General features: G+C 44.2%; 1 protein-coding gene across 5 annotated transcripts; it reads left to right on the forward strand.

Annotated features, from left to right (window-relative positions):
• Positions 1 to 1,089: 1,089 nt before the first annotated feature.
• Positions 1,090 to 23,401, forward strand: kif16ba (kinesin family member 16Ba). Of its 5 annotated transcripts, XM_058380414.1 has the most exons (31): positions 1,091 to 1,492; positions 4,410 to 4,479; positions 4,639 to 4,752; positions 7,484 to 7,600; positions 8,006 to 8,103; positions 8,629 to 8,738; positions 8,828 to 8,970; positions 9,576 to 9,744; positions 9,877 to 10,008; positions 11,330 to 11,505; positions 11,622 to 11,687; positions 12,225 to 12,284; positions 12,366 to 12,485; positions 12,760 to 12,811; positions 14,007 to 14,144; positions 14,650 to 14,732; positions 14,815 to 14,903; positions 15,324 to 15,356; positions 16,022 to 16,075; positions 16,171 to 16,372; positions 16,799 to 17,043; positions 17,127 to 17,508; positions 17,751 to 17,999; positions 18,074 to 18,414; positions 18,836 to 18,994; positions 19,183 to 19,288; positions 20,635 to 20,679; positions 20,771 to 20,893; positions 21,043 to 21,132; positions 21,231 to 21,314; positions 21,862 to 23,401. In XM_058380414.1, the coding sequence occupies exons 1-31, from the start codon at positions 1,446 to 1,448 to the stop codon at positions 22,024 to 22,026; spliced, it is 4,062 nt and encodes a 1,353-aa protein (XP_058236397.1). In that variant the 5' UTR covers positions 1,091 to 1,445; the 3' UTR covers positions 22,027 to 23,401. The 5 variants fall into 5 exon arrangements, with proteins under 5 accessions (XP_058236399.1, XP_058236400.1, XP_058236401.1 ...); XM_058380416.1 differs by lacking the exon at positions 20,635 to 20,679 and having other exon boundaries at positions 1,090 to 1,492; XM_058380417.1 differs by lacking the exon at positions 18,836 to 18,994 and having other exon boundaries at positions 1,090 to 1,492.
• Positions 23,402 to 23,447: the final 46 nt, after the last annotated feature.

Here is a 23,447-nt window from a genome sequence, read left to right on the forward strand (position 1 = left end):
TGGGAAGGCTTTCCACAAGGTTTAGGAGTGTGTTTATGGGAATTTTTGACCATTCCTCTAGAAGCGCCTTTGTGAGGTCAGGAACTGATGTTGGACGAGAAGGTCTGGATCACAGTCTCCACTCTAATTCATCCCAAAGGTGTTCTATAGGGTTGAGTGATCTATAGGATTCTGTGCAGGCCAGTCAAGTTCCTCCACACCAAACTCTCTCATCCATGTCTTTATGGACCTTGCTTTGGTCACTGGTGTGCAGTCATGTTGGAACAGGAAGGGGTCATCCCCAAACTGTTCCCACAAAGAGCGTGAAATTGTCCAAAATATCTTGGTATGAAGCTGAAGCATTAAGAGTTCCTTTCACTGGAATTAAGGGGCGGAGCCCAACCCCTGAAAAACCATACCAGGATTCAGTGATTTGCAGGGGTGTCCAAAAATATTGAAATCCTCAATATGTTATTGAAACATATTTTTACTTCATGCCTTTGGATATATACTTTTTTTTTTGGGGGGGGGGGGTCATATTAATAGAAATATGATACAGATACTAGACAAGTAATTGTTTGTCTACTAAATATGTATGTATACCTCTTTCCCTTTAACGAAGAAACTCAAGAATATTTCTTTCTCTTCAGTGTGTCTGTGTGTAGGATCTGTGTGTATGAGTCGTGTTGGAGTGTAAATGCAGTTGCTTTTGGTTCATTCACTCAGACTGCAGTTTGCTTTTTGCTGTGGGTTCCTGCTCCTGTGTGTGTGTGTGTGTGTGTATTGTGGAGGAACCTGTGGACCGCGCCCTGAATATTTACCCACAGAAGCCAAATATAAATGTCAGAGTTCAAATATTATTATTATTATTATTTGCAAACAATAATATAGTGTTTTTATAAAACACTCATTCAGGTGTGTCACCTATAGAGAAGAATTTATCATATTTAATATTTAACGCTTTAATTTGATTACATTTCTATTTCTTATTTGCGGCAGTAGAATAGTGGTCTTATACACCGTATCTAGTGCACTACGTCTGTATTTGAGACTCGGACCCTATCCGAGAGGCTTCCTCCTGTCCGGCATGTGGCGGTATAGAGTGTGTGTGTGTGTGTGTGTGTGTGTGTGTGTGTTTTGGTTTGGAAGCGGCTCTTTCACACAGGCAGTAAACAGAGAAAAGGCTGTATAACACTTGAAGCTGTTCTCTCATTATATCTCTCTCTCCATATCTGAGCTCTAACGCGGTAATGACGGTGCTGTGAGGAGATCCGGGTCCTGTCGGTGCTTCACGGGACATTTAACGGGACATTAGTGGAGCTGGATTTGGGATTTTAGTTTGCAGTTTCCGGGTCTTTAATGAAGAGGAGGACCGAGGCGCTGGGTCATGTTCTGAGGAGGTGAAAGTGAAGAGAAGAGGAGAGGAGAGGAGAGGAGAGGAGAGGAGAAACACCGGGGATGCGAACATGGCATCGGTGCGCGTGGCGGTGCGCGTGCGGCCCATGAACCAGCGGTGAGCGCGCGACACGCAGACCTGGTTTGTGATTCTGACCGCGAGTGAGAGTCCGGTGTCTCTCTTCACCTCTCGCAGCCTTTACCCTGTAGCCCTGAGATTTACCCCGAGGGCTCTGTGTAGTGTACAAGTGCACCGTGTTCCCTCTCGACCAGGATAGTGCACTCGACTAGGGCATCAGGAGCATTTGGGATTTTACCCAGTCGTGATTTTTTCCACTGTTCATTTGGGGTTTCTTTCTCTCTCTCTCTCTCTCTCTCTCTCTCTCTCTCTCTCTCTCTCTCTCTCTCTCTCTCATCATTTGATTTTCTTGCTTCTTTGTATTTTTCTTATTCTTTCTTTCTTTCTTTCTTTCTTTCTTTCTTTCTTTCTTTCCCATTTGTTTTGTTTCCTTTCTGTCTGTCTCTGTCAGACTGTTTATTCAGTCCATCTATTCTGTCCTTCCTTCCTTCCTTCCTTCCTTCCTTCCTTCCTTCCTTCCTTTATGTCTGTCTTTTCATTCTTTCTGTCTGTCTGTCTGTCTGTCTGTCGTTTCATTGTCTGTCTGTCTGTCTTTTCATTCTTACTGTCTGTCTTTTCATTCTTCTGTCCTTCCCTCCTTCCTTCCTTCATTTCTTCTATTCTATTCTTTCTTTCTTTATCTCTTCGTGTCCATCCTTTGTTACATTCTTACCTTCTTTCTTCGATTCAGCGAATCAGCTAATTAACAGCTCTTCCTGAGTTGAAGTACAAATAGGAGTGTGTGTGTGTGTGTGTGTGTGTGTGTGTTAGAGCAGGGGGAACACTACAGTGTGTGTTGTGTCCAGACTCAGGTGTTTTTAAGACATGTGGCAACAGCAGTGATTTTTTATTTCTGACTCGTTTCTATTTAAAGCTGAGAGAAGTGCTGAGAAAAATCTTTTAAAATGTTTTTATTCTCATGAAAGACCTCAATCTTCTTCCTGCTGAGTCACTGAACAGATAAAAGCTAATGAGATGTCAATCAAATCAAAAGAAATAAGTTCCTGTGTGTGTAATGCTCGATAAGGAGTGTGCGGGCAGTGTGTGTGTGTATGAGACTTTTTAAAGCAATGCTTTTTAGGACTTTGGAAACATTTGTGGAATTAGGATGGGGTGGGGCTGGTGAGGATGGTGGGATGGTGCTGGTGGGGATTGTGGGGATGGTGCTGGTGGTGCTGATGGAGATTGTGGGGATGGTGCTGGTGAGGATGGGATTGTGGGGATGATGCTGGTGGGGATGGGATTGTGGGGATGGTGCTGGTGGGGATGGGATTGTGGGGATGATGCTGGTGAGGATGGGATTGTGGGGATGATGCTGGTGGGGATGGGATTGTGGGGATGGTGCTGGTGGGGAGGGGATTGTGGGGATGGTGCTGGTGGGGAGGGGATGGTGCTGGTGGGGATGGTGCTGGTGTGGATGGTGCTGGTGGGGATGGGATGGTGGGGATGGGATTGTGGGGATGGTGCTGGTGGGGATGGGATTGTGGGGATGGTGCTGGTGGGGATGGGATTGTGGGGATGGTGCTGGTGGGGATGGGATTGTGGGGATGGTGCTGGTGGGGATGGGATTGTGGGGATGGGGCGGGGGGGGATGGGATTGTGGGGATGGTGCTGGTGGGGATGGGATTGTGGGGATGGTGCTGGTGGGGATGGGATTGTGGGGATGGTGCTGGTGGGGATGGGATTGTGGGGATGGTGCTGGTGGGGATGGGATTGTGGGGATGGTGCTGGTGGGGATGGGATTGTGGGGATGGTGCTGGTGTGGATGATGCTGGTGGGGATGGTGCTGGTGTGGATGATGCTGGTGGGGATGGTGCTGGTGTGGATGATGCTGGTGGGGATGGGATTGTGGGGATGGTGCTGGTGTGGATGATGCTGGTGGGGATGGGATTGTGGGGATGGTGCTGGTGTGGATGATGCTGGTGGGGATGGGATTGTGGGGATGGTGCTGGTGTGGATGATGCTGGTGGGGATGGGATTGTGGGGATGATGCTGGTGAGGATGGGATTGTGGAGATGATGCTGGTGAGGATGGGATTGTGGAGATGATGCTGGTGGGGATGGGATTGTGGGGATGATGCTGGTGGGGATGGGATGGTGGGGATGATGCTGGTGGGGATGGGATTGTGGAGATGGGATGGTGGGGATGATGCTGGTGGGGATGGGATGGTGGGGATGGGATTGTGGGGATGATGCTGGTGGAGATGGGATTGTGGGGATGATGCTGGTGGGAATGGGATTGTGGGGATGATGCTGGTGGGAATGGGATTGTGGGGATGATGCTGGTGGGGATGGGATTGTGGGGATGATGCTGGTGGGGATGGGATTGTGGGGATGGGATTGTGGGGATGATGCTGGTGGGGATGGGATTGTGGGGATGATGCTGGTGGGGATGGGATTGTGGGGATGATGCTGGTGAGGATGGGATTGTGGGGATGGGATTGTGGGGATGATGCTGGTGGAGATGGGATTGTGGGGATGGTGCTGGTGGGGATGGGATTGTGGGGATGGTGCTGGTGGGGATGGGATTGTGGGGATGGTGCTGGTGGGGATGGGATTGTGGGGATGGTGCTGGTGGGGATGGGATTGTGGGGATGGTGCTGGTGGGGATGGTGTTTGTGGTCCTACTGGGGATAGTGTTGGTGGTGATTGTGGGGATGGCGTTAATGGTGCTGGTGAGGATTGTGGGGATGGTACTGGTGGTCTTGGAGGGAATAGTGTTGGTTGGTGGGGATGGTGCTGCTGGAAGGTGTTGGTGGGGATAGTATGCGTGGGATGGTGTTGGTGGTGCTGGTAGGGATGCTATGATGGTGCTGGGGTTAGTGGGCATAGTGCTAGTATAGCATCAGCAGTGAGAAATGTGGTTGAGTGATGAGCTCTCTGTGACTCATCTGATGGTTTTTGTTTCTCCTCCGCAGGGAGAAGGAGCTCTCAGCACAATGCATCATAGAGATGGAAGGAAACAAGACGACCATTACCAACTTAAAAGTGAGAAACACAGAAGGTTGAAAGATTAAATAATAAAAAAGACTGAATGGTTAAATATGAACAGCTTGAACACCTTCATCACATTCATGATTTAGAGTTAAAATAAAATAAAAAAAACGATCATGATTTTGTTTTGTTTTTCTTTCTCGTGTGCTCCAGATCCCTGATGGTGTGACGGGCGACTCGGTGAGAGAGAGAACTAAAACCTTCACGTACGACTTCTCCTACGACTCGGGCGACCGCACCGGCACCAGCTTCGTCTCACAGGAGAAGGTGAATTAAATACTGGAAAATATTTACTAGCTGTTGGCTCCGTAAAGTGTGATTCTGATTCTTACTCATATAAAACACTACAGCAGCTTGGAGTCTTTAGGATCTTTAAATGTCTCACTCATGGACTAGAACTTGTGCTGTCCTGGTTATAGACAAAACCTAATCATTCCTGAGATGTCTTGAGATGTTTTGAGATATCTTGTGATGGTCTGAGATATCTTGAGATGTTCTAAGTTAATCTGAGATACCCTGGGATGTTCTAAGATGTTCTGAGATATTTCAAGATATCTTGAGATGCTCTGAGATATTTCAAGATATCTTGAGATGCTCTGAGATATTTTGAGATATCTTGAGATGTTCTGAAACTGTCTTGAGAGATTATAAGGTGCCCTGAGCTATCCTGAGATATCTTGAGATGCCCTGAGAATTCCTGAGTTGTTCTAAACTGCCTTGAGAGGTTATGAACTGTCCTAAGGCATCATGAGATGTCCTGAGATGTCACAAGATAACGTGGGAAGTCCCGAGATATCCTGAGATGTCCTGAGATATTTTGAACTCTCCTGAGATATCGTGATTACTTCCTTGAAAAATCATGAGCTCCCCTGAAACATCATGAGCTCCTCAGAGCTATCATTAGATACCATGAACTATTACTGGAGATATTAAGAACAAGCCTGAGAGATCCTGAAAAATCCCGAGTGATCATTAGTTATGTAGAGCATCTCAAACTCATGAGATATGAGATATTTTGTCAGGAGATATGAGATCACTGTAACAGAGAAATGATTGTGCACTTTGTGAAATAGTTTTCTAGTTGATTTTTCGTGAAGATTATTAGAGCCTTACACCCCTCATGAGCAGGTTTCAGGTTTTTCTCAAGGCTGATGATCCTGGTTATGAATCTGTCAAGCAGAAGGTACAAGTTGTGACCTGTTGATAAACTGGACTGTCCTGTTTCACAGAGTGACGTGAGCCATATTTAACAAATGGTGTGTAGACGACACACTGGGAAGGTTATGGAGGATAATGAAACATGTGCATGTGGTTTTTTTTATGTTAAGGAAATGGTTTAGGAAAATCCTCCATAAATACCACCAGGAGCTATGAATACTCATGAATATGCAAATTACAGACACACCCTTAACCTCCTTCCATTTCGTATGCCTAGCTGAGTCGATACCAGCAAGAAATTCATTTGCATCATTTTCTTCTCTGTAGCCATCGTCCGCTTGTAAATCGTTAGATAAATTCGCTAGCTAGCCCGTTATGGCTTAAACTTTGTGTCATTGTTTATTAATAATTTGCATATTTTCCACGATAATTCAAGTCAGTTTGTGACCTCACAAATCGTGCTCACATACAGCTCCGCCCACAATTCATTTTTTGTAATACTGAACTTTAAATGTTTGTTCAATTTGTTGCTGTGTGAATACATTTGACTCAAACCGACAAATTCTACACCATTAGATTGAGAGTCAAGAGAAGCTAATTATGTCAACGAATCTTTTAAAGGCTCCTCTCATTCATTACCGTTTATTAGCTTGATGAAATCAGATCCTCGCTGTGGCTTTAGCAGAAAGCGGTCTGGATTTATCAGGGTCTGTTCTGGGATTGTTTGTTCTCAGAATCCTAAATCAGCTTACGGTTCGGTCTCCTAGCTTCGGGTGGTGACCGTTTCATGCGGCTCTCCTCGTATGAATGTAGGTCAGCATATCTCGGCGCTGATCCTGTGGGTGCCACAAAACCACACAGCTCAGCATTTTCCTGCTTCAACACTAAACATACGCAGATTTTGGAGAAGAATGTGGTGTTCAGGGGGGGAAAACAAACTGAGAGGTGAATAACATGGTGTACAATCATAATTCTGACACTAATCTCCTTCATAATCTGGCCTTCAGGAGCATAAGAACATTGGGTATGTAAGAGCGCTGAACTTCGACACCGAGTCTTGTGCAGCTGCTTGATTGGATTCCTCCTGTCTCCATGGTGACCATATTGGTGTTGTTCTATCTACATTAGCAAACACGTTGGGTGTAGCGAGTAGGCTTAGTAAGAAATACTAGCAAACGATATTAGAAAATATTAGCTACCTGGGTATGTCATAACAAATTACACCAGACAACCAAAATCATGGACTCCACTCCACTGAGGTTCACTCATCTTCTCTATGGTTTTGTCCCAATCCTTGTTTAATCATCATCCTTCTCTTTAACTGATTTTTTTAAATATAACATGTATCAATAACTTCTTTGTAATTCTATACTCTTCTCATCTCATCCACTTGTCTCCTGTTCCATCACTTCCTGTTTTATTTATAGCTTCCTCCTGGAAGAGGATGATCAATTCGAGAGCTTATTTTGAAGCAAACAGATCTTTCTGTCCATCATGTTGTTTGTAAGTTACATGACCAGGACGTGAGGTATTAAGGAAAGAACAACAGTGGGCTTAAAACCGAACCTTGTGGAGCACCAGACTGGGTGTGTTTCTGTGTCTCCACTACACTGTCAAGCCATTTCCACATCAAAGTATCATAATCACCAGTGGCAAATGTAGCAATCAAGTCCCCCCAAAGATAGAAAGATTTCACCAAACTGCAGCAAGCTGGAGGTCACTGAGGTCCCTGACTTTATCTGGAAACACTGATGCTTCTGGAAACCATCCTGAAATGCATCATGCCTTGCATATGCTATTTAGCAAACATGCTTGGACCTTGATGTGTGTGTGTGTTTAGGTCTTTAGGGACCTGGGTTCAGATGTCCTCAAGGCAGCGTTTGAGGGCTACAACGCCTGCATCTTCGCCTACGGACAGACGGGTTCAGGGAAGTCCTACACCATGATGGGCAACCAGGTAAGAGAAGTCACCTGTTCCTCTTCTGGTAAATAACTTAACATACAATAGCTGTATAAATGTTTCTCTTCATGGAACTTCTGTAAAATATCACCGATAATACAAACAGATTGATCTTTCTGGTATCACGAGCTGTTCGTGTTAAATGACTATAAATGAGGAAATGTATGACATGCTGCTTTTCTTTCATTTCTGAAAAGGCTTGTAGTAAATTGGTTATATGCAAATGTCCAATCTAGAATGTGACAGTGTCTCTTACATTTGACATTTGTTTATTTTGTTTTGCACTATAGTCTCGATGCAAATGTAGCTAAACTTTGCTGTCATCTATATTTTAAGAGTCTGTACCTTAGATTTTTTTTTTAAATGTACTTATTTATTTATTTTTGTGTGCTTGCACCGCAGGGAGACGTGGGATTGATCCCGAGGATTTGCGAGGGCTTGTTCACCCGGATAACCGGCATGATCCGCCGTGACGAAGCCTCCTTCCGTACGGAAGTCAGGTGGGTGACACGAGGGTCAGGGGTCAGCGTCTAAGTCAGAAATCATCTGTGAAACGGAAGCTTCCTACATAACAGACTGATTCATTCGTGGAATGTTGAACACCTCATGCACTCAACACTGCCAGCTTTGGGCTCTTACATAAAGGCGGGGCTGACGATGCTTTGGTGGATGAGATACATCTTAAAACATCTTTTAATGAGCTCATGCAACGTTTCTGTTCGTTCGCCATCAACTGGGAAACTCCGCCTTTTTCCTGTTAATTAAAAAAAAACAACTTTAGTGTTCCGTTTGAGACGATACGACCCTTCTTACGTTCATACACTAGACGCTAGAGCATGTAGTGCGTAGTATAAGTGTGTAGTGCGTATTGGGATGCAGGAATGTTAAGTAGCTGGACTGTGAGCCAGGTTAAACCTGAACAATAACAACAAGAAATCTAGAATGAATCATGAAGATTCATAGAGTCATGAATCCGTTTCCTCTTCCTCCGTCCACTGAAGTCTTTGACGTCTTGTTATTTTTAGTTATTTGGAGATCTATAACGAGCGCGTACGGGACCTGCTGAGGAGGAAGCTGGCTAAGACATATAACCTGCGAGTGAGAGAGCACCCTAAAGACGGCCCTTACGTTGAAGGTAGGACTTTATTGATTGATTTATGTTACACTGCTGTAGTGGTGTAGTGTGGATGTAGAGGGTCATGCTGCTGCTCTGTCCTGTCTCAGACCTGTCGAAGCACCTGGTTCAGAACTACAGCGACGTGGAGGAGCTGATGGAGGCCGGAAACATCAACCGCACCACAGCCAGCACTGGCATGAACGACGCCAGCAGCCGCTCGCACGCCATCTTCACCATCAACTTCACACAGGTATAAAAACACACACCGGACACCTGAGTGACGGAAAACACTAAAGATACACACGGCTAGCTAGATTTTTATCACTGTTTAAGGGACTAGCTTTAATATTAGCTAGCCTGCGTTACAACAGAGTTGTGATTGTAGCATTTAGCTAAATTTAAATAGCTCACTGAAATCCCCAAAACATAATACACTCATCCTACAACTATCCAGCTCTCTCTATCCATCCTTCTCTCTCTCTCTCTCTCTCTCTCTCTCTCTCTATCTATTTCTTTCTCTCTCTATCCCTTATCTCTCTATTGCTCTCCCTATCCCCCGTCCCTCTATCACTCTTTTTCTCTTCCTCTCTTTCTCCCTCTGTTTACCTATTTCTTTTTCTGTCTACCCCCCCCTTGATCCGCCTACTTTCTATCCCCATCTCTCTCTATGTCAACCCTCTCTCTACCCCCCCATCCCTGCCTCTTTCTATATCCCTCCTCTCTTTATTCCCCCCTCTCTCTATCCATCGCTCTCCCCTGTTTATCCCTCTCTATCGCTTTTATATCTATTTCTATCCCTCTGTTGTTGTATCCATCTGTCTCTCCCTCTCCTCTGTCCCCTCTCTCTCTCTGTAGGCTAAGTTCGATGCAGAGATGCCGTGTGAAACAGTCAGTAAGATCCACTTGGTGGATCTGGCGGGCAGTGAGAGAGCCGATGCTACAGGAGCCACCGGCGTTCGCCTTAAAGAAGGAGGCAACATCAACAAGAGTTTGGTTACCCTCGGCAACGTCATATCTGCTCTGGGTGAGGGCAGAATTTGAACCCTTCAGCTTCACCATAATTTATCTATAACAGCACTGATCTCCTGAACGTCACTCTCTAACCTGCTGGAGCTCGTCTGGACTAACTCTCTCTCTGTCTGTCTCCTCTGTCTAGCTGATATGTCTCAGGACGGAGGGAGCAGCCACCTGAAGAAGAAGCAAGTGTTTGTCCCTTACAGAGACTCTGTCCTCACCTGGCTTCTCAAAGACAGTCTGGGAGGAAACTCCAAAACCATCATGATCGCAAGTCAGTAGCTGAACACAGAAATGACACTCGGGAGTTATTGATCAGATTTAGATTGTGTTTTTGACCAGCATCTGTCTGTACATCACAGTGAGAAGAGCGACATTCTACAATTCGTACCTAGCTTTGAACTCTAGAAAAAAAAATTTTTTCCATTGAACATCGCACTACATACAGAGGCATTCTAGAATTCTTAAATAGCTTTGAACTCCAGAGCTGGAGTCAAAGCAAGAAGGAATGCATTCTAGAATGATCTAGAAATACAGATCCAATTCTCAAATTCTTGGGTACGCATTGAACTCTAGAAAAATAACATGTATTCCAAAAAGAATGAATTCATTCTAGAATTATCTCGAAATACAGAGGCAGTTAGAATTCCTGGGGGAGATTTGAAAAAGAACATGTTTTCCAATAAATATAACTGTGAAAAGGAATTCAGTCTAGAATGATCTAGAGATACAGATCCACTTCTGGAATTCTTGGGTAAGCTTTGGACTCTGGAAAAAGAACATATTTTCTGAGAAGAAGGAATTCATTCTAGAATTATCAAAAATACAGAGGCATTTAGAATTCCTGGGGGAGTTTGGAACTCTAGAAAAAGAACATGTTTTCCAATAAATATCACAGTGAAAAGGAATTTATTCTAGAGTGATCTAGAAATACAGACCCAAATTATAGAATTTTGGGGTAAGCTTTAAACTCCAGAAAAAGAAAATATTTTCCAATAAATATCACAGTGAAAAGGAACTAATTCTAGAATTATCTAGAAATACAGATCCAAATTCTAGAATTCTGGGGTAAGCTTTGAACTCTATAAAAAGAACATTTTCCAATAAGAAGAAATTCATTCTAGAATTATCTAGAAATACAGAAGCATTTAGAATTCCTGGGGGAGTTTTGACTTCCCCAAGAATTTAATGTTGAATTTTTGTTACGGCTAAAGGGAATTCATTTTAGAATTTGCTTTAAACTCTAGAAAAATCTTTTTCTCCTGTACATCACAATGGATAGAGAGAGGTTATAGAAAACATTTGCCTGTACGAAGAATTCTAAAATTCTTAAAAGAAATTTGATCACAGTGAGAAGAAAGGTGTTCTAGAGTGCTCGGGTCACGAAGTCTGAGAAAAGGAACTTTTGCCTTTACAAAGAATTCTGATGTAAATTCTTAGCTAGCTTTGAAAAGAAATTTAATCCTAGTGTGAAGAAAGGCATTTGAAAACTTTTGACGGTTTTGAACTTTAGAAAAGAAACCATTTTATTTGTGTGTCGCAGTAAAAACAGTAAAGCGCTCGACAGTGTAATAGTTTCCCTGCTTTCCTCTCAGCCATCTCTCCTGCGGATGTGAACTACGGCGAGACCCTGAGCACGCTGCGCTATGCGAACCGCGCCAAAAACATCATCAACAAACCCACCATCAACGAGGACGCCAACGTGCGGCTGATCCGGGAGCTGCGAGCCGAGATCGCTCGCCTCAAAGCCCTGCTCGCCCAGGGTAATCAGGTCAGGCGTTGTGTAAAGAAGAAATAAAAACACAATGTCCTTTTCAGAACTCGCTCTCAGAGCGCTGAGTCAGATTCACACAGTTCAAAGCTGTAGGGTTTTTTATCGTTCCTCAGATCGCACTGCTGGATTCACCCACGGCTCTGAGTATGGAGCAGAAACTGCACCAGAACGAGGCTCGGGTAAACAACACCTTTAATCTGTCACGCTGCCGGAACCATGGTCCTGCACTCTGTCTTTCTTCATTCACCCCTTTCATTATCTCAATCTGCATCCTGTCTTTATCTTTTCATGTTTCTTTCTGTTGTGTCTTTCTCTTTTTTTCTTGCTTTGCTTCTCTATTCTTTTTATATTCATTTCCTTGCTTTTTTCCTTCCTCTCTTTTTTGTTCCCTTTTCTTTTTATCTTGCTTGATTTCATTTAAACTTTTCTTTTCCATTCCAATTCCTTTCTTCCTTCCTTCCTTGCTTCCTTTCCTTCTCTTTCCTTTCTTGCTTACTTGCTCTTTTGTTTTCATTCATTTCCCTTTCTTTCTTTCTTTCTTTCTTTCTTTCTTTCTTTCTTTCTTTCTTTCTTTCTTTCTTTCTTTCTTTCTTTCTTTCTTTCTTTCTTTCTTTCTTTCTTTCTTTCTTTCTTTCTTTCTTGCTTGCTTGCTTGCTTGCTTGCTTGCTTGCTTTTGTTCTTTCTTGTTTTCATTCATTCATGTGTTTTGTTCTCAGGTGCTGGAGCTGACGAAGGAGTGGGCAAACAAATGGAATGAAACACAAAACATTCTTAAGGTACTGATGCTTTCATTATAAACAGTTCACAGAGGGACATAGATTTTTTAAACTGTGTGTGTGTGTGTGTGTGTGTGGTAGGAAGAGACTCTAGCTCTGAGGAAGGAAGGGATTGGTGTGATCCTGGACTCAGAACTTCCTCATCTCATCGGCATCGACGACGACCTGCTCAGCACCGGCATCATCCTGTACCACTTAAAGGTGCGATTTAAAACAAAAAGTCAAATTACATTAAAAGCCATTAATAGTAATAAATCTCAATCCCGCCCTGATCGCTCATAGTGTCGGTCAGAAAGCCTGTAGACTGAGGAACTTTCCAGTCTCTCAGAGTAGAGGAAGAATGTTGTGTTATGAGGAATTTAGGAAGTGATGTTATTCATGAATCTAGGCTAATCCTGTTATACAGGAGTTTTAGTTACAGATTGGAGCAGAACCTTTGTGTTATTTTGATCTGGGATCTGGTGTGTTGTTGCAGGAGGGGAGGACGTGTGTAGGCCGGGAAGACGCTACCAATGAGCAGGACATCGGTAAGCCTGTCTGGGTCAGAACTCTGCTCTAAATACAGTCTAGTGTAGTAACAGAGCTCCTGCTGTTTCAATGGGAAGGACTAATGATGTTTTTTCCCCTTTCATTATGTTTTAAACCAGAATTAAATTTCTATTGGTCATTGATTTGCTATATTTATGTTCTGAGGTCAGCCTCAGTAATAGACCAAACTGACTACTCAGTTATTTAACGAACAGGACAGTAAACCAAACATCGGCCTTTTCAACCACTCACACAACCATAATAAACAATCTTTCCATCGATTTCATCAAATCAAACTGACAGTACACTCAACCAACCCACACGCTGAAGAGACCAAATCAACCCACCACAGAAAAACTGCTGTCCAAAATTTCAACTTTTTCATCAAACCACACACACCCCCACCCATCCAACCAACTAACCAACCAGGTAGCCAAGCCTTCTACCCTGCTAAACCAATTTCCAAACAAAACAACTACTTACTCTAAACAAGCTCAAACTAACCAAGCCCACACTGTCCGCTATAAAGACACAAACCAATCAGCAAACCAAACCAATGAACCAACCCAAAACAACCACACAAGACCATACCAATCAATCACCCAAACACTCAACCATTCCACCAGACTAATTACCAAACCAACCACTGAACACATTTACACAACTCCATATTAACCAAACAACCAACCACTCGACATTCATCTGATCAATGATTCGACCAACAAATCACCAAACCAACCACTGACTGCATTTACACAAGTCAGTACCAACCAATCACCCAACAATCTAACAAATCACTTGACCAAACACGAAGCCAATCAGTGAGCATCCAGTAAATCGGCCAAAAATTACTAGACAAACTAACCAATCCACACAAGACCAACATAACCTTCTACCCAATGAAATGTCTGCCTTTTCACCAGATAGATCAGTCACTTATCCCTCCAGTCAACCAACCAAAGAACCGACCAAGCAGCAGCTCTTTCTTTGTTCTACAAGCAGAATTAAAAATATCACAAAGCAAAATAAAAGATGGCACAGGATCCATGTACCCTTTTTAATAAAGCGTAAAGATTGAGAATGTTGTTGCCTCAGAGATGTCACTCAGCTGATCTCACCCACCAACTGACTTCTTTCTGCACTGAACTGTATCATATTGAATCACAGCGTGATACTATTTCACTCTCTCTGCAGTTTTGCATGGCTTGGGCCTGGAGAGCGAGCACTGTCTGTTTGAGAATCAGGACGGCACCGTGACGCTGATCCCCCTGAACGAGTCTCAGTGCTCCGTTAATGGAGTTCACATCATTGAACCCTGCCAACTCAACCAAGGTCAGCTAGACGCTCTGTCTCACTTCCTGTGTTAGATGGTGGTTACATAAATAAGCGGTTACAACCTGACGCACCTGTAAACATTTAGACCGGTCCTGATTTGATTTGCTTGTCTAGTCTGGTTGTGTTCATGTGTACATCATACAGGAGAACACTCTCAACAACATACTTGTTCGTTTGACAGAAAGTCTGTGACATGGCGCTGGTCAATGGAACAAATTCCGGCATACCAGTGTACTGGGAAAAAGGGTTTAAAACCATATAAGAACACAAGCATTTGGTGACCTCGGTGTTGAAGTATGGATCGGCCGCTGTGGAAATCATAATCTGATTGGGAAAATTTCTGTGGAAAAAAACAAATCTTGCTTGAAATCCTGGAGAGTATCTCGACATACCCCAGTCTTACAGTGTCGTCTTGTCTATCATTCTTCTATCTGTCTGGTCAGTAGTTTTGTTTTTTCTGGTTGGGTGTGTTTATGTGGACATTGTATATCTCTCTTCCAAGGTGCTGTAATCCTGCTGGGCAGAACCAACATGTTCAGATTTAACCATCCTAAAGAGGCAGCAAAACTACGTGAGAAGAGGAAGGTCAGTCTCTCTCTCTCTCTCTCTCTCTCTCTCTCTCTCTCTCTCGTATAATGTTAGAAATTGATTATTTTTGTTATTTCAGAGCGGTCTGCTCAGCACACTGAGTCTCTCCATGACCGATCTCTCCAAGTCCTGTGAAAACCTCTCTACAGTCATGCTCTACAACCCTGGGTAACGTATGATTCTTCTTCCTCCATTTCTTCCTCCTTTCTTAGTATTCCTCCCTGATTTTCCTCTTCCCTCCTCTGTCCCTGCTTCTCCCCTGCCACTCTCCCTGATCCTCATCCCCGGTACTCCTCGCCTGCGCCTGGATTTAAAGGCATTCGTCACCCGGATACGCTAACGTAACGCTAACGACGAGTGAGCCGAACCCGACAGAAAGACGTTGCTAGCTTTGATCTGCGATCGTTAACGTTAGCGTTTCGGGTGACGTGTTAGGTTTGAGATGCCGGCGTTAAGCCACACCTCAAATTAGTTTTGTTTCCTTTATCTGTGCCTGAATTTTTTGCAGCAGTTTTTTTTTTTACTTTCCAAGGGCATCACAGGTTTAGCGGTGTTTAATGCTGTGTTTTTGAACTTCCCCGATCACAGCCTCTACACAGAGAAGGGGCCAGTCTTTCTCAGGTAGACCTACTAGTGAGAACAAAACAAAACAAAACTAAAAGTGTCCTAACATCAGCTGTCTTTCATTTCTAGTGTTAGGTATCACTTTTTGTTCGTTAATGCAGTCCATCGCCTCCTGATGTGATCTTAACGACTCACTAGTTCTTTTTTTCCTGTTCTTTTGTTTTGGGAATTCCTCTCTTCCTTTGGACATTTTAGTATCTGTCAAAAACCGTTCACTTACCGTTGATAGAACGGATGTTAACGTACATCATAGAGCGTAAAAATTTAGCCTCAAACAACTGAAGATTTTATGGATGAAACTTCTAACATCTAATGTTTCACTCAGCTGGGGATGTTCTAGGATGTTGTTTGATCACATGATTTCCCGTCTGGGGGAGAAGAAAAATCATCTATAGACAAAAACACCTGATTTTGATAGATACTAAAACGTTCTTGTGAATGATGCATGCAATGATCTGATGATGCATGTCATGTGTGTGTCTGTGTGTGTTGATGCTCATTGCTTTGTATGCACCAGGTCATGATTATCATTTGTGTGTGTGTTTATTGTGCAGTGTGGTAAAACTGTTCATTCTGACTATTTATTTATTTATTTATTTATTTTGAACATGTTAAAAATGCTGTGTGTGTGATTTCGCTTAACAGTGTGTCGTGTTTTACAGACTGGAGTTTGAGAGGCAGCAGCGAGAAGAGCTGGAGAAGCTCGAGCTCAAAAGGTTTGTGATGAAAAGAGCTGTGTGGAAAAAACATGTAAGTTCATTGGAATCTAAAGTGGTTATGGAGTGTGTGTGTGTGTGTGTGTGTACCATAGGCGTCTGATAAAGGAGATGGAGGAGAAGCAGAAGTGTGAGAAGGCGGAGCTGGAGCGCATGCAGCAGGAAGTGGAGTCTCAGAGGAAGGAGTCGGAGCAGGTGCAGCTGCGCATCCGCAGGCAGGAGGAGAGTCTGCGCAAACGCAGCCAGGACATCGAGAGCCGCATGAGGGACCTGCTGGCGGAGAAGGAGCGCTTCCAGGTGTGGGGGGTGGGTTTTTGGGGAAGGTGGGTCATGAATGAGATCTGATTGGTTAACATTAGGGGGTGGGAACAGTGGAGAGACGTGTTGAGAGTGGAGTAAGGGGTGGACACTGCTCTCTGATTGGTCACAGAGGCATCAGAGTAGGCGTGACCTGTGATCCAGTTGGTTACCGTGGAGTTAGGTGTGGGAACTCTTTAGAGATTGGTTACAGTGACATCAGGGGGTGGGAACTGTGGAGAGAAGAGAACTGCTCTCTGGTTACTTGTGGTTACTTTTGTTATAAAAGTGTCAATGGCAGAAAATGAGTTTTAATGCTTTAGAGTATTTGCTAAGGGCAGGAACTACACTGGTCAGTTGGCTGCAGAAAGAGAAATGGAGGATTTGTTTTAGTTCTTTACTAAAGAGAGACTGAACCCTTTCTAGGAGGAGCGTCACAGAGAGCAGCAGGAGCAGAAACAGAGGAGAAGGCAGCAGCAGCTGGAGCAGCATGTGGAGGAGGTGGAGGAAGAGGAGGAGCAGGAAAAGGAGGAACAAGAGGAGGAGGAGGAAGAGGAAGAGGAGGTGCAGGTCAGGAGAGAACATGCCGAGCAGACGGAGCTCTTCAGGGAGCTGGAACGTCTGAAACGGGAACGAGAGGAGCAGGCTGTGAAAATCCAGCTGGAGAGGAGGTGAAGGCAGATGACACAAACACTTCTCATTTAGAATTTTAGATTTTTAAAATAATTTGTTTGTTTCATGTGCGCACGTCTAGACGTCTGGAGGAGCACGAACGGGAGCAGCTCTCTCTCGTGGGCCGTCTGGAGGAGCAGCTGAGGGAGCGGAGCGAGGAGGCAGCGGCGCTCCTGAGCCGAGACGAGGCTCGGCGTCTGGAGGAGGAGCAGAGAACGCTGGCTGAGATCCGGGAGGGTCTGCTGCTTGCAAAGGAAGCACGGGTGGACGGAGAGGACGCTGGTGAGGAGGTACTGAGGAGCTCCAGGGAACGCTACCAGGGTTTCAAACAGGAGCAGGTGCAGGAGTTGGGTGTGTTGGTGGAGGGGCTCTCGCAGCAGAGGGAGCGGCTCGAGAAGGAGGTGACCAATGATCATGCCACCCTAGGAGTCCTGCAGCATGCACACAGGGAGAAACAGAGAGTGGTAGGACAACATGCCGTCTCGCACCAATCGTTTAATGCCTCAGTAAACATCAGTATGCGTTTTATCTGTATAACTGCTAACATTTAAAAGTCTACATCAAGTATTTCTGCCTTCTTGATGGAAAGTGGGAAAATCTGACCTAGCTAGCAAAAGCCCTGAACTAGCATTCAAAAGCAAATGTATTGTTAAGAGTAAAGAGTGAGAACTGTATTCTGTGTCCCTCCGTCCCCCTCCTGTGGTAGGTGCGTGAGACAGTGGCATGGGGAGTCCAGGACACCTCGTCACTCCTGCAGGAGGAGGCTCAGCTCTCTCAGGCTGCACACAGGCTGCAGTGTAAAGAGCGACAGCTGATCTCTCTGTGCCAGAGTCACCTGCCCGCTGTGTCCGAGGAGCTGCACCGAGCCGAGGAGGCGCTGGAGCGAGTGCGGGGTAAAGAGACGGCGGGCAGTCCCGAGCAGGTGGAGAAGGAACTGGACGAGATGCTCTATCAGGTCAGCATTGAAAAAAAATCTAAATGTGTGAAAGGGATTTTTTTTCCACCCCTTATTCTCTCGTTCTCCATCAGATAGAGAAGGAGCTGGAGGAGAAGCAGGAGCGTCTGTCTCAGCACAGTGCCAGCGCTGAACAGCTCCTGCAGCTGCAGCAGACCTACGAGTTCACTGCCAACGTGGCGCGGCAGGAGGAGAAGGTGCGGCGTAAAGAGCAGGAGATCCTGGAGACAAGGGAGAAGCAGCAGAGGGAGGCGCTGGAGCAGGCAGTGGCTCGACTCGAGAGGAGACACTCGGCGCTGCGCCGGAGCCTCAGCCTTGAGCCCGAGGCAGAAGAGGCTCGGAGGAGGAGCATCGTGGCCTCCTTGGGACACAACAGCATACGGAGCGCTGCAGTGCCCGAGCTTGACCAGGAGAGGTGTGTTTTTATGTGTATGTGAAAATGCTAAAATTCCAAGTCACGTTTGAGAACATTTAGTGTACATCATCACAATGTCGCAGCTTGCTCTGCAAAGTGGGCGGGGCGACAGTGGGGAACACGTTTGTGTAACGACCAATCGTAAGGCAGATCATCAAGCTAACTCGGCCAGTTGACTGAATATCAGATAATATGGATCGTAATGGCTACGGCAACATCATCAACCCACTAACCTTGTACAAGTGAAGGCTAACGAGCAAGGACTAGCCCCTGAGCGTACCTAGCAAGCGTATCCTGCTGCTATACTACATTCAACGGTCATTTGTTGTTGCTACATGTGGCGTGAAACCATCCTGATTCTCATGCTGTCAATCAAGCGTCTGGAACTTCCACATCAACACTGTGTGTTTGTGTGTGTCAGGCTGGAGAGGGAAATTGCTCAGCTCAAGCAGAGGATCAGTGAGAGTGAGGCGAGTGGGCGGAGCCTGTCTGTGAGCAGTGATGATAAGACCAGTGTGGGGAACTGCCCTATGAGCCCCATCCAGAGCCTCAACACAGTGCTGCCTCTCACTGATGACCGGTACTGCCCTTAGCTAACACACACACAAACTCACACACACTATTGCAGTAACATACAGAATAATAGATCTGCAGGTTATGGTTTTCACAGGTAAACAGCACAATAAGCTCCGCCTCTTCTCCATATTCACTGATTTCCTAAACATTCCCAGATTTACAATGTATGTTTGTGTGTGTGTTTGTGTTTAGGTTAAAAGCATACATTGAAGAAGAAGTTCAGAAGAGGCTGCGGCAGATGAACCTGCAGAACGCTGACAATAACAACGGTCTGTCTCTGTCCTCGGAGTCGCTGCAGGTAGCTGCCCTTTTCTGCCTCCTTACAGATGCTGTTGCCATAGTAACCTGGGGGTCACACTATAACTCCGCTACTGTGTGTTTATAAGCTATTTGGTGTAACATAAGACAGAACAGGCAGCCAATCAGCAATGAAGAGTATTAACAGCTGCTGGTGGACCAGGACTATGCAGCTGCAGCATCGCAGACTAATCACGTGAAGCCCCTGGCTGGACAGGAAAAGCCCCTGCTTGGCCGATTCTGAAATAACCTGCAGTTTTGCATTTAATGCCTATTAATGCTTAACCTGCTTTTGGTTCTTCTGTGAGTTCAACACTTCAGCATGCGAACACTACACGAGAATCGGTTTTGTGTTCGACTTCTGCAGACCTGGTTACAAATAAGTTCAATTTTAATAAGCTGAATCTCTGAGAATCACTAAAACCACTCACACATCTATTAATCTAAGGTCTGGTACCATAAAAAAAATCATCCAACAAGAAACCTTTGGTACTTATCCAGTGCTCTTCTGGTAGCAAAGATGAGAATTGTTCCAGCAGAGATGGTGTATAAAATAAAGCTTTTAATGAGTCCTTGAGAGTCCTTTTAATGAGACTAGTTCAAGCCAGCAGGAGAATGAGGAAGATCGTATGAGAATGAACGAGCAGGTAAGCGGAGGCCTCGTCCAATCAGCACTGTGATCTGTATCTGGGAATGATTTGCATGATCCGAATCCACTTAATACTCAGAGATCTGTGTAGCAGGTAAAGATGATGATGGGGATGATTATTCTGCTTCTTGGTATCACTATGTCAATTGTTTATTCCAAGTTTTTAAGTGTATTCAAATCTTGAAAAAGGCTGAAATTTCGAAACATCCTAGCTCGCTAAAACGTCTCTCAGTCATTAGCTAGGTCATGCAAAAGATTGACAAAAGTGGTCTTATTTAATTACTTGATCATCATCTAGTGTCCGGGGGTGGGGTGGGGGGTGTCAAGCATACCCTCACCCTAAAACCACGGAAATGTTTTCAGATGATAGCTGATTGAACAGCAGGACTGAGGGCTAATTCTGTTAATGTAGTCGTAAGCGAGCAAACTGGGTTTAGACACTAAACCTAGCTGTATAAACTTTTTGGCAAAGGCAGACATGCTGACAGATAAAGGCTTAGAGCACAGAATGATGGAAACGACTAGACTACGCTAATAGAAGGCACTAAAGTGCTGATTTCCAGGCAGTACACACATTGCCTGGAAACAGACGTCTTGTACATTTAAAGTAATTTATATGGATTTTTCTTCCAAGCACAACCAGTGTGTCTTAGGATCTGGAGCAGTGTGTGATGAGGTATTTCATTATTTTGTTACAGAACAATCATACATGTCCAATAGATCCACGCAGACAGAAGTATGAGGTATGATCTTACTACCTGTGTATGGAAATAAGATTAATTTCACAATAAATTTCAAGGGCAATTATGATTTTTGTCTCTTCCCTCATTTTAGCGCTTTGTGTCAGTCCCATTAAGTCCAAGTCCGGACAGCTTGAAGGATCCGGTGAAGATCAGCATCCCGCGCTACGTCCTTCGGGGACAGGGCAAGGACGAGCATTATGAGTTCGAAGTCAAGGTCTGTGACTAGTAAGGCTAATTTGGCTAGCAGGTTAATGATCATGTAAACTGCATCTTCTAGTACATTCTCTCCAAACATTGTTGCTTACATAGTAATACAGTCTCATAACTTTCTGAAGTATAAGATAATGTTTAATTTTTAATCAGATCACAGTTCTGGACGAAACATGGACTGTGTTTCGACGCTACAGCCGCTTCAGAGAAATGCACAAATCCCTCAAGATGAAATACCCAGAGGTAACCTCATGCTAAACATCACACTAAATTCGAATCCCGCCCCCCACACACACAGCTAATGGGTTGGTCCAATCTCCCACTCTTCTCTTTTGCTTTAGCTAGCAGCACTGGAGTTCCCTCCGAAAAAAATATTCGGTAACCGGGATGAGAGAATGGTGGCTGAGAGACGCAGTCATCTGGAGGTAAGATGGCAGTTTATCATGATGTCCTGAGCCTAGCAAGCTGAACTAGCCATTACAGTACAGTGGTTCATGAAGAGGCAGAGTGTGTAGCATGACTCAAGCTAACTGCATTTATACTGTATCATGGTGCTTTAAGTAATTTTGTTTCATCCTCTTATCTCTGAATCTTCTACCACTATTTTTTTCTGTCTGCTTTTCCATTGATACATCTATCCACCTGGCTCTCTTTTTTTTTTTTTACCTGTTTCTGATTGGCTGGCTCTCTTTTTATCTGTTTTTGACTGACTGGCTCTCTTTTTACAAGTACATAACTGGCTGGCTCTCTATTTACCAGTATCTTACTGGATGGGTCTTTATTTACTAGTTTCTGACTGACTCGTTTTACCAGTATCTGACTGGCTGGCTGGCTCTCTTTTTACAAGTACCTGATTGGCTGGCTTTTTAGTTGCCTCTGACTACCTAGCTCGCTTCTTTTATCTATTCTGGCTTTTTATACGAGTCTGTGGCTAACAGTTATATTCTTCCTGTGTCTCTCTCTCTCTCTCAGCGCTACTTGAGAAACTTCTTCCAGATCATGTTGTCGTCATCCTGCTCGTCTTCTCCTTTGCGGGGGGACGACTCGGGCCTGCAGCTCTCCAAACATGCCGTGTGTGACATCTCACCCTTCTTCAAGAAGGGAGTGTTCGACTACAGCAGTCATGGAACAGGCTGACCACCACAACAACCATCTCTGCTCAGGCTACGTCACTCCTACGTCCATGCCACCTCTGCACACATCATTCCACACATTCTCAGGATAGCTCCAGGGTGATTTGGTAGGCGTAATCAGAAAGCCAAAGTACTAGCCTTAGTGCCTTTAGTGGTCCCACAGTTTAGGCTAGATACAAAAGACCATCAACGTCCATGCTAGATCCCCTCATTCAGACCTGCTTCCTGTTACTATAGCAACCAGAAGAAGAAAAATGAATGCCTGTAAATGATGTGCAGCTCTCTGGCCTGGTTGTTGTCGAGGTAAACATGATACACGGGTCACTGTGCCATTAATTTATCGCATTAGTCAGGATAAAATCATAATTTACACAAATATAGTCTATGAGGCTAAAGTTTAAAGTTAGCTACAGTTTCACCTAAACTGCACTAGATGTCATACACTATTCTTTTTTTTTTTATTCGACAATTTACGGCAGCAGGCTATTATTGTAGTTGTTCAGATTTCTTAGAGCGGTATTGCTGTGTCTGGCGTAGTGAATATGCCTGTGTGGACAGCAGGCAGCTAAACCCAGCCTAGCGCATTCCCTATGCAAGTACACTACAAACTACAGTCTAGAACCTGCTAACACTCATCCAGGCCACACCTGGAACTGTTCTCCACCGACATTACTGCCATTACTGTTTCTAGGGGTACCGGTATACACTCTTGTGGAGCTAAAAGTAAAACATTTCAGAAGACGTCTTCCAAAAACTCCATCCTATCCAGATTGCTGATCTGTTTAAAGTTACCCTGGCGTGACCCACCAAATATTTCAAACTCAATAAACATGCCAGATCTCATAGCTAATTGTTTCAAATTTGGTTCCATAGCATGATGAACATTTTTTGTCTTTGTACAGCAATGAAACAGTAACTCTCACGCACAGACATGAACATTTCTCCGAAAGCCATAGGTGTAGTTGATGTATAGATTATTGTGCAATGTGTGTATAAAGGTGCTTCTTCTATTAACGCAATACGAAAGGGAAAGAGATTGTACAATTTAGAGAATTGATTAATGTAGTTAATATTTCTTTCCTTTCTCCTGACTTTTGTTTTTTTCTGATTATTTCCTGGAGATTCGCTGATGGTTCTACATATGAATTAGAGTTATGATGCAGGGTTTCTGACTATTTAGAAAGCCATAGCATTGAAAGAAAGAAATGCACTATTTTTCTCTTACGGGAGATGATGTTTCATCAACGGTGACCGGAGATTTGAAGGCCTTTCGGTTATTTATACATTTGTATGTATATTTGTTATCAAAACATTTTATTTTAGCATTGAGGAAATGATGATTTGTTCACCAAGATTAAATTGAAAAATGTCCTGTTCAACTCGTCATTCAGTGAAATTTTTACATACAGTACAGTCACTTATATG

This window comes from Hemibagrus wyckioides, linkage group LG26, assembly GCF_019097595.1.
Source record: "Hemibagrus wyckioides isolate EC202008001 linkage group LG26, SWU_Hwy_1.0, whole genome shotgun sequence".
Classification (NCBI taxonomy): domain Eukaryota; kingdom Metazoa; phylum Chordata; class Actinopteri; order Siluriformes; family Bagridae; genus Hemibagrus; species Hemibagrus wyckioides.

Excerpts from the sequence above, each read along its gene's own strand:
- kif16ba (XM_058380414.1), top strand. The coding sequence starts at position 1,446 with ATGGCATCGGTGCGCGTGGCGGTGCGCGTGCGGCCCATGAACCAGCG. Across the intron at positions 8,739-8,827 it reads AGACGGCCCTTACGTTGAAG|ACCTGTCGAAGCACCTGGTT; the intron begins GTAGGACTTTAT and ends GTCCTGTCTCAG. Across the intron at positions 11,506-11,621 it reads TGCTCGCCCAGGGTAATCAG|ATCGCACTGCTGGATTCACC; the intron begins GTCAGGCGTTGT and ends ATCGTTCCTCAG.